The 11017-nt window shown below is 38.8% G+C and overlaps 1 protein-coding gene across 1 annotated transcript; it reads right to left on the bottom strand.

The window, feature by feature from the left end:
- Window positions 1-600: 600 nt before the first annotated feature.
- Window positions 601-11009, bottom strand: LOC116313244 (calpain-2 catalytic subunit-like). Its single transcript, XM_039618037.1, has 13 exons — window positions 10961-11009; window positions 10726-10813; window positions 10520-10635; window positions 10288-10421; window positions 10004-10193; window positions 9848-9910; window positions 9602-9687; window positions 6837-6908; window positions 6564-6721; window positions 6261-6418; window positions 2728-2739; window positions 2395-2597; window positions 601-1737 (listed from the first exon to the last, which is right to left on the bottom strand). The coding sequence occupies exons 1-13, from the start codon at window positions 10997-10999 to the stop codon at window positions 1725-1727; spliced, it is 1332 nt and encodes a 443-aa protein (XP_039473971.1). The 5' UTR covers window positions 11000-11009; the 3' UTR covers window positions 601-1724.
- Between the last annotated feature and the right edge of the window lie 8 nt (window positions 11010-11017).

Here is an 11017-nt window from a genome sequence, read left to right as displayed (position 1 = left end):
CAGATGGCTGCCCCTCCCTGAGCCTGGTTCTGCTGGAGGTTTCTTTCTGTTAAAAGGGAGTTTTTCCTTCCCACTGTCGCCAAAGTGCTTGCTCATAGGGGGTCATATGATTGTTGGGTTTTTCTCTGTATCTACTGTACAATATAAAGCACCTTGAGGCGACTTTTGTAGTGATTTGGTGGTATATAAATAAAATTGAATTGAATTGAATGTTTAGTAAAAAGGCGTATTAAATTAAATTCTTTTGAATTCTTTTGGTGGCAAAGAAAGACTGGACCCAGAGTGGTCAAAGCTCAAAAAATGATCTTTATTTTACATTTCCGGGAATGGAGACCCGAACACACTAAGACACAAGCTCAGGTCTGAAAGCAGTAGCAGCCAGCATGGTCATATATATATATGTATATGTATGTATATATATATATATAAAACACCCAGCACGCCCCTGCGGGCGGTTTATCCTTCAAGCTCGGGTCCTCTACCAGAGGCCTGGGAGCTTGAGGGTCCTGCGCAGTATCTTAGCTGTTCCCAGGACTGCGCTCATATATATATATATGTAGGGAAAACAAGACACAAGGACGAAGATGCATAAACACAATCATACATACATATATATATATATATATATTTCCGCTGCACGTCACACACTAAGTTTCGATAAAAACAACTCTGGAGTGCACTCTGCTTAGTTTCACTTTCTGTCTGCACCTCCTGTGCTCTGCAAAATCAAGCAGTTTCCTGTCAGCCTGCGACCTAGTTTTGTCTCGTCTGGGCTTGATTTCTAAAGGCCTCTCTTATTAAAATACATAAAACAATATAATAATAAGCACTAAGAATATATATTTATTTTTTAACAGGCACATACAGTATGTTTGTGTATTTTACTTTGTTTGTACGTTTTATTTGGTTTATAATTTAATTTTGCTAACATAATATCTGTGTTTTTCATTGAAGTGAGATACTGGTTAAACATCAGTTGGAGCATGGCTCTTTATTCTACTCCGAACATCAAAAAGAATAATTTTCAGGAGCAGTTACAGTGAAAACGTGGCCTGTTAAGGAGTGAGCAGCCAGAGCCCTGCACGTCATGCTTCCAGGACAGCAGCCCGTGTGGAATTGCAGACTGTGAGTCCTAGACATCTGAACTGCAGTCACCCACTCTGGGTGAATTAAAGGGGACAAAGGCAACATTTTGGAACTGTGCAGTTTTACAGTGATTCACAACGCCATAAGTATACCAGGTTAGAATGAGTTACAGTTGAGTTAAGAAAAAAGGAGAATTAAAAAAAAGAAAAGTGAAAATTGTATTGCGCAGATATGTACATTTATTCCTGTATTGAAAGTTAACTAATGTGCTAATGTTTGATATTTATGGTATTGTACTCTAGTTAAGTTTCCTTTTATTGTTCTGAGTTGTCAGTTCGAAACATTGCAATGGAGCATAGTACACAAGAAACTCATGTCCTAGAGCAAATACTTATAACTTTAGAAGATGAAAAGGCAGTTAGAAAGGAAATCAGAAACTTAACTTGAAGATGCAGAAAGACAAGAAGTTAAAACACACATAGGCAAAATTCATGCAGACCTTCAAATACACAAAATAGACCTGCTTCAGCCATCATCTAAACCTGTTGGAGTTGGAGCATGGCCCTTTATTCTACTCCGAACATCAAAAGGAATAAGCTTCATGAGCAGTTACAGATGGTCTTTTTTTCATCTTCACCTCATTGACAGGGCCTAGAAGCAGAGGAAAAGGTTAAAAATAGCTTTGTTTAAATCCTTTTTTACAGAGGCTAAAAAAGTTTTCTATATAATTAACATTTGTCATCAAACTATTTCAAGATCTCGAGAAAACAAACATGCAACTTTTCATGGTCATGATAGCCATAAAGAGTCTTAGTAAGATTACTGAGGTCCACTGAAGGTGAAACCATTCTCCTTAAGTGAAGATGCCACTATTAGCTGAGAAAGACACAATGCAGCATCTTCTCTTGACCTGTTATGAATTAAGACTACAGCTGAATGTGTTGATTAATAAAGGAATGCCAGTTAACTATGACCTGCTGCACAACTATTTATCACTTTTGGAAATAAAATGATGTTTGAAAAGCACATTTCTGGTTTTACTGAACACTCAAAATGCTTTAGGTTAAAAACCCAATTTAACTTTAAATTCATAAAGAGGAAACTACCGCATGGATACTTGTGTTAACTCAATAATTCATATGATAACGAGCTATGTTAATTCTTATTATGTGAAAACAGTGGTACAAGATTATATTAGATCGAGGTTTCAGCCAAGGATCCATCATATTAAAATAAGCCACTTTCTTTTGGAATAAAGGTCTTCAGTGGGACTTACAATATATGTGAAAGGTCAGAGAAAGCCTTTACCTGATCTTGGCATCAGCTTTGGTGTAGACAGTAAGAACAAAGTCTGCAGTGATGTTGGGTTTACACGTGAACGGGACGATCACATACTCTCCAGGTTCCAGACTGTAGAGTTCAATCACCTCTATGAAATCTCGATAATGGGTTGGTGCCTCTACAAAACTGTTGGGTTTAAAGAAATCAGATCCCAGGCGTCCTTGTGGGGTCTGGGAGAAATATGAAGGAATGTATATGATGAAATTATTTCCCTAGTTTCAGTGTATGTTGTTCAAGTTAAATCAATGCTGACTTTAGTTTCAGGCAAAGTTTCATATATTTATCATTGTTTGTACTTACCCCTGGTGGGACCTGTTGATTGTAAAATGGGAACAAGAGTTTTAATCATTTCTTGATGCATGCTTAATCATCCAGGTAAGTAAATCTCCAAAAGTTGGTTCTGTTCATCTGGACGTAGCGTTTTTTGGGAGAAACGTTTCGTCACTCATCCAAGTGACTTCTTCAGTCTCAGCTGACTGCAGGTTTCCCCAATCTTATAAACAATACATTTGCATAATGATTGAAACCAGCCCACTGAAGGAATACATCACTTAGTGATGACAACAACATTATCATCCTTCCGGCACACAAGGGTAGGTGCACAGTATTGCTAAACCAGAACGACTATCATGAGAAAATTTTGTCACTGCTCAGTGATGAAAATACTTATGAGCCCCTGAAAGGAGACCCAGGAAGTGGCTACAGGAAGAGGGTGATAGACTGTCTGAAGCAGTTACAACAAGACAAGGCCATTGACCGGTCCTCATACCACAGGCTGTACCCAGCGGAGTCTACACCAAGTCTGTATGGTTTACTGAAAATACATAAACAGGGTGCACCTTTAAGACCAATTGTCTGTATCATCAACTCGGTCACCTATAACATCTCTAAGTTTCTGGCTTCGATCCTCAACCCGCTGGTGGGCAGCTCTGAACACCACATCCAGAACACCCTGGATTTTGTTGAGAAGGTGAGAGATGTCATTATGGAGGCAGATGAAACCATGGTCTCGTACGACGTTACATCTCTCTTCACTTGCATCCCAGTCACGGAAGCGTTGGAGGTAGTCCGTAAGAGATTACAGGATGACACCAACCTCAGCAACAGGACCACTCTCAGCATCGACCAAGTGTGTTTGCTTTTGGAACTGTGTCTTCATTCCACCTACTTCACATACAAGGGTCAGTTCTACAGGCAGAAACATGGGTGTGCCATGGGCTCCCCAGTTTCACCCACCGTGGCCAATTTGTACATGGAAGAAGTGGAAAAGTGGTGCTATCCTACCCTGGAACACCACCAAGCCATTGGTTCAGATATGTGGATGACACCTGGGTGAAAATCAAATCTCAGGACGTACCACAATTCACGGATCACATTAACTCGGTGGATCGACACATCAAATTCACCAGGGGGGATATGAAAAGTGGCAGGTTAACCTTCTTAGACTGTGAGATTTCCATCAGTAATGGGGGACATCTAAAAGCTGACGTGTACCGTAAACCTACACATACGGATCAGTATTTAAGGCTAGACTCTCATCATCCACTGGAGCACAAACTGGGTGTCATCACGACACTACAACACAGAGCGAACACCATCACTGACACAGTGGTCAGGGAGGCAGAAGAACAGCACATCAAGAAGGCCCTGAGTAAATGTGGTTATCCCAGCTGGACTTTTGTCAAAGCTGGAAAGGCGTCTAAAGAAAGCTCCAGCCGATCCAGGAGAAAAGGACAACCGCTGCCCAGGCGAAAACCTGTAGTGATCCCGTATGTGTCAGGAGTATCGAAGCAGTTGAGACGCATTTTTTCTAAACACCGGGTCTCTGTGGCTTTTAAACCCCAAAACACGCTGCGCCAAAAATTGGTCCACCCCAAGGATCGTGTCCCCCGACACAAACAGAGTAACATAGTGTACGCTGTTAAGTGCCAGGAGGATTGCCAGGATTTATACATCGGGGAAACCAAACAACCTCTGGCGAAGTGGATGGCACAACACAGAAGAGCTACCTCGTCAGGCCAGGACTCTGCAGTCTATTTACACCTACAGGCCAGTGGACACTCTTTCAATGATGAGGATGTACACATCTTGGACAGGGAGGAACGCTGGTTTGAGCGCGGAATCAAGAAGGACATTTACGTGAAAAGGGAAAGACCATCTCTGAATCGAGGAGGGGGCCTAAGGGTCAATCTTTCGCCTTCTTACAATGCTGTGATTGCAGCCATTCCCCAACTCTCTGTGAATGGTACCCATGGCCATTGATCAGTGGTCTTTGATCAGTGGGTTTTGGTCAGTGGTTGTTGATCAATGGTCATGAGAATTTGCATAATTAAGATTAAGGAACTGACCTCCCAGCCCATTGTTCCTTCAGTGGGCTGGTTTCAGTCATTATGCAAATGTACTGTTTATAAGATTGGGAAAACCTGCAGTCAGCTGAGACTGAAGAAGTCACTTGGATGAGTGACGAACAGTGTTGGTCAAGTTACTTGAAAAAAGTAATCAGTTACTAATTACTGATTACTTCCCCAAAAAAGTAATCCCATTACTTTACTGATTACTTATTTTCAAAAGTAATTAATTACTTAGTTACTTAGTTACTTTTTAAAAACACGATTTACAACCTGAATAGGTGATAAAGCGATAGATCTTTCAGCCCAATTCTACTTTTTCTGCATAATTCATCATACAAAATGTAATCAAATGGAAAAGTCTTTTTAAAACTTGTTTTATTAGTTTTAATCTTTTAACTTTATGCATCAAGCAAAAACTTAATTATATGCAACATTCTCTGACTGAAAGAAATTTGTTTAACATTTAAACCTATTTTCTGCACATTCCAGCACATAAAATAAAATATATTTTTGTGTGTACACTCACTCTTTTAAATAGATGCAAGTGAAACACAGCAGAAAATGAATAAAATCAAAGACTAGCGGTCCTGTTGCTCTATTTTCACCTGTAAAGCAGGACTGGGGTAGGCGGAGGTTTACCCTGGTGCAGGTGTGCCACAGCGGTCAGTGGAAGAATCCGCGAGTTTCTCTGTGAATTTCACATTACGTCGTAGTACACTCGGTGCTTGCTTGGAAGTTTAGGGGTTTTTTCGCTGTAAAAAGAAGTTTTCTTCCCACGCACAATGGACACTAATGTTTTTGTCACTTTTTATGGAATCAAACTCAAAATAAGGTCAGTACTTCCACGCTTAAAACGCTGCATGCTACACTCTGTCCCGCACTCGATATATTATGATCTGCACACAGCTGTTGTCACGAAAGTCGCACTCTCGCCACGTCACTGTCATGAGACGTTCTCGCAAAAAATCACGGTTTTAGTAACGCAGTAACGCAGCGTTCCTACGTGAAAGTAACGGTAATCTAATTACCGTTTTTGCAATAGTAATCCCTTACATTACTCGTTACTTGAAAAAAGTAATCAGATTACAGTAACGTGTTACAAGTAACAAGTTACAAGTAACGCGTTACTGCCCATCTCTGGTGACTAAACGTTTCTCCCATAAAACGCTACGTCCAGATGAACAGAATCAACTTTTGGAGTTTTAATCATTCAACAGTTCTGCCGGCAGAAAGACTTGTTTCCATAGTAACATTCAATAATGAATGTGAAGGCAAATGCTTCTAAAAGGGTTTTTTCTGTTTGTATTTTTTAAATATTACTAACTTAGCTCTACTGTTATGTAAGTTGTGGTTCTTTAGTAGTAATGTCATAGATCTGGTTGTTAAAAAAGTGCTTCAATAAATTTGTTTCATAGCCTTCATTATTCAATTGTAGTATTTAACAATTATTTATATCTCAGAGAAAACATTTTAAATAAATACCTTAAAGATGAGAATTAACACATCTTCGATTTTCATCTGTCTGCGATGCTCCTGAAGAGGTTTCTGCAACAGGGAGACCAAGACATTTTTGTCTCCTGGCTCCTCCTTGTCAATAACGCTCACCTGGATGCGATACTGAGGGTTTGTTGCAAAGGTGGCTACAAAGAACGAGGAAACATTAATCCTGTTAGTTACATGTTTAGAAATTTATGGTGGGTTTTCTGTTTGCACAGATAAAAGGTACATAAAAACACATTGTTGTTGTAGTGATAGTTATAATTAAGAAAGAAAAACTGGTCTCACGGTCATTCCACTTGCCACCTGCAGAGATCCCTGCTACCCAGCTGCCGTCATAAATCATGCATTTCCACTGACATTTAAAGTCTCCATCAAGAAAGTTAGGGGTCTCAGAGCAGATGGTTACCTTCAAAAAATGGGAACAAAAGTCCTCAAACTCCATCCTAAAGAAAATGATTAGCAGAGAGAGAGAGATAAAAAAGAGATGAAAAACACAACCAAAAACACATGAACTTTACCAAAGTTCTCCATGTGGGACTTTTAATTAAACTCATTTACCAGAACTCCCCATCGTCACGGTCGAAACACATTTTTCGAACTTCTGGCTCTACTTTGTCCCACATATCTGACCTGAAAACATGAAACAAATAAGCTCATGACAGACTTTCAAGCAGCAAAGCAGACTTGTTTTTTAATAATAAAATATATATGGCATATATATTATGGCTAGGTAGGGTTAGTCATATTTTTGACAGGTCTGTATTACAAGTATCTTCGTTGCATTTCGATTGTGGATCTTTCTAAATTCAGTTTTCGCCTGACTAAATGAAATGTAACTTGGTGCTTCCGGATATGAGTTTTTTTTTTTTCAAATCCTTTTATTATTTCTTTCTGTCATTTCAGTACATTTTGAATATTCTGAACACAGAATACTGTTCCACATGTTTTTTTAGTCTAATCTGGTATTTCTTTTTTGCATCTGATACATGATTTGCACTTAGATGAAGCCCTCCGTATTTTCTTTTGTTGTTTTCTCTTTCATAAAATCATGTTATTGTGGTAGACGTGGCTTATGGTTTTCCTCTTTGCTTATTTTTCAAAGGAAAAGCCCATGGTATTGTGACACACTGTAATATGTGGTCACATTATGTGATTTAATTTTTGTATATTGTATAAGTCTTTAGGTGTAGTTTTGTTAAAGAAGGGCCTTAATTTTGTGATTTTGTTGGAGACCCAACATGTGGTGTGATCCCTAGTTACGCCACAAGGGGGCACTTCCGCCCTAAGGAGATGGTTTAGTGCAGGGGTCGCCAACCTTTAGTCCTTATAGTGCGGCTCCGGGTGGTTTGGGAAAAATAGATTAGAAGTATTTAGCTGAAGTGTATTTTATTTGTGTTTAGTTCTTTTTTCAACTTGTAGTTCTAAATTGAAAGATTATTGTGATTTTGAAATATAAAAATAAAATTATATTTTATTATTTTTTCATCACTCAAAATAAGCGTCACACTCGCGGAAGCCGGTATACCCGCCGAAACGCCGTGCATTTATCGAGACTTTCGACCCCAGGTAGGCCAATTATGGATCTTCGGATCCACATTATGTCGGCAGCTGTTCTCTACCGTGAACTATGTTAAAACCAAACACCGCTCACGCCTCACAGATGACAGCTTACAGTCCTGCGTAAAAATGAGAGTGACTTCGTACCACGGCAGACCCGCTGCTTTTCAGCATCTCTTTATTGACCACTTTTCACACACGGTTGCTGTACGCATACAGCCGGCTGAGCCCGACAACACAACAGCAGAGAGAGCACAGACTTTAAGGCGGCGAGGCGTGATTGCGGGTGCTGCTCAGGTGGGTCCGACTCCCCTGCAGCGGCACTCCAGACCACGCCCCGCCACACACATTAACCAGGTAAAATACATATTTAGGCAGTATTTTGCAAATATCTATTTTTCCTTTTTTAGCAGCATAGTTCTTTTTATCCAATTACTTTTTAAAAGTCAGGTCAAGGCTCCAAAAGCCCAAAGGCGATATAAGGGTGGCGGCTCACAACAGTTTTTGTTTGCTACATGGATCATTTTAGTTCAGCTGGGTGTCTTTCCTTTTGTTATATTTCTTTAAGAGTTCAAAATGTGTTAATTACATAAATAAAATGTAATTTTCTCTGTAGCACTTCATGGATTCCATAAGCAACACACCTTAGTTGCTCTGTGGATTCTTTTAAAAAGCAGTTAAAAACTTTTCTGTTCAAACAAGCCTTTTGTTGATCTACGTATTTTATATTCTTTACATTAGTTACATTTGATCTTTTACATTGTGTATAATGTCTATTGATTGTATTGTTTATTTTGATATTTGTGTACAGCGCTTTGTGACTGCCTCTCTGTGAAAAGCGCTTAATAAATAAACTTTACTTACTTACTTTAGTTGTTCACACAAAGCATAAAGGTAAAAAAACAATATATACAGTGTTATCTTCATTTTAGATTTCAAAAAGTATTTGCGGCTCCCAGTGTTTTCTTTTGCGTGGAAACCGGGTCCGAGTAGCTCTTTGGGTGTTAAAGGTTGCAGACCCCTGGTTTAGTGTGACGCTACTGCTTGTTTTCAGATCAGACATAATCTGTTGGCTGCCCTCTTACTTGGGGCGTGTTACAGTATATTTATAGTGATTTACTGTATTTTCTCTGTTGTTTTAGATGAGGTATTGATTAAAATGAATACCAACATTTTAGTGCATTTTTATTGTAAGGATATGAACAGAAGTGCATATTTACACTATGCCCAGCTGCCTGGTCATTGTGCTTCTTGCACGCCATAGTGACGCTTATTGGATAGTTAAAAAGTTGGTAACCCTAGCTATGCCTTGGAGAGTGTTTGCCATTTTCTCATTTGGCTAGCTTTTCTAAAGATGTTGTTCTTTACATTAGAAAGAATCCTGTGATCATCCATCACTACTGTGCTCTGTGGATGTATGGGCATTTTATAAGTTGCAGAGCATTTGGTTTCGTTCTGTTTTCTATTTGTCTTTGGTAGCCAAGAATTGTGTTTTCCTCTTGCACTGAGAGCTTCTTAACTGTGTTTTGTGGGTTTTCAACAGTTTAATTTATGAAAATAAACCTGTCTCTGCCCATGAAACAACTTTTGATTGAACTATATAAATGCATTTAATGGAGTTACAATGATTTTTGTTAAATTGTCTAAGTTGTCCCTTTATACCTGCAAAATTATCATGAAAGTATAACTGAATATGTTTTTATACACAACTAAAATAAGAAAAATGTCTCATTGTCATAAAGTGGATCTTTGATAAAATCACAAACTTGTCGCTCCATTTTCCGCTCCACCCCCTTGTGCCGCATGGATTCATGACTCGCACCAGTCTTACTTTGGAGTCGTTTAACTTCACCTTCAGATTAAATAAAAAGTGAAAAAATTAACCTGAATTCTTCTATATATAATATCACCAAGTATTGGTTAATTGATACTGTCATAATTTTGTTGCTATTATGCTCTTAACATAATCAGTTTTCCAAGATGGAATTCACTTTGCCAGCTCAAGAATTTACCTCAGTGATGCCTGTGACAGAATAGTAACGCCCAACCAGCAGTCCAGTGTTGGCCAATTTATCCTGAAAAAGACATGTAAAATAAATTAAGTTATTGATGGTTTTATTTTTGAGAAAATTATTGTTTTATTGTTTCTCTGAAAAAATAGTTCTTACTGCCTCTGGCCAAGACACACAGCAAATCAGTGATTTACACTTAGTGGCTCTGTTTAGTGTCAGCCAAAGCTCCTCATGGCTCGGTGCATTGTCCATCGCGAAATTGTGACAGTGGTAAACGCCTCCAGTGAAATCTTTGAAGGCATCTGATGATGACCCACCACGCATGTCTGCATATGAACCACAAACTCTGAAGCAGACACACAGAGAAGGAAAAATATTTGTAAATCTTTTCTGAACCTTCTGGACTGATTTACGTGAAAGTGTGAGAGGTGGTTCTGTACTTGGCATATGCCTTCTCCAGCAGAGGAGCCCAGAACTCATTTCCACATTTTGAGTACACAGACAGAAACTGTTTGTTGATCGTTGGCAGATAATCATCAATGACAACATCTACCCACTTTCCAAACCTCCAGAACTGAAACAGAGAAAACAGCTAAGGATTAATAACCACAGTGTGTTGTGTTTGTGTTTTGTAAAAGTATTCTTTAGACACATTTATTAATCTTTTGTTACCCTGAAGTGAAATATTCCTGCATAATCCTCAAAGGACTGGTCCATTGGCACAACTTGTTCCATCAGGTTTTTTTGGAAGGTCAGTGCAGACATTGCAGACAAAAACCAGGAGTTACCTGATAAAAGAAGGAAACTAATAGTTCTCCCAAGATGTGGAACATACTTGTCATTGTCATTAGCTATAAGCAATAATTTTTTTTGCTTACCCACTTTGCCTTGTGCAAAGTCAAATCGTGACATACCATCTGTACAGTAAGCAGGCTTATCATTGTTTCCTTGTTCTCTCAGTAAATCCTTGAAAAGACAGTGGAAGTAAATCTGATGTTGACAAGCATTGAAAAAAGAATCTGTTTTCCCTACAGAAGTACAGTAGGGAAAACATTCTTTTAACCCATTAAATGTAGAAGTGAAAGAAAAATAAATATATTTAAATTATTTTACTGCAGGTCGAAGCCATTTCACTTCACTCAAACCAGGCATCGCCACCCAAAGAATTAC

This window comes from Oreochromis aureus, linkage group 10 (genome assembly GCF_013358895.1).
Source record: "Oreochromis aureus strain Israel breed Guangdong linkage group 10, ZZ_aureus, whole genome shotgun sequence".
Lineage (NCBI taxonomy): Eukaryota > Metazoa > Chordata > Actinopteri > Cichliformes > Cichlidae > Oreochromis > Oreochromis aureus.
The sequence above is the reverse complement of the archived record's forward strand: the minus strand, read 5'-3'. Positions and strand labels throughout refer to the sequence as shown.

Coding starts and splice junctions, on each gene's coding strand:
- LOC116313244 (XM_039618037.1), bottom strand. CDS start 10,999: ATGCCTGGTTTGAGTGAAGTGAAATGGCTTCGACCTGCA. Junction 10,194..10,287: donor CTGGAGAAGGCATATGCCAA/GTACAGAACCAC, acceptor TGTCTGCTTCAG/AGTTTGTGGTTCATATGCAG. Junction 9,911..10,003: donor GTGTGTCTTGGCCAGAGGCA/GTAAGAACTATT, acceptor TGTCTTTTTCAG/GATAAATTGGCCAACACTGG.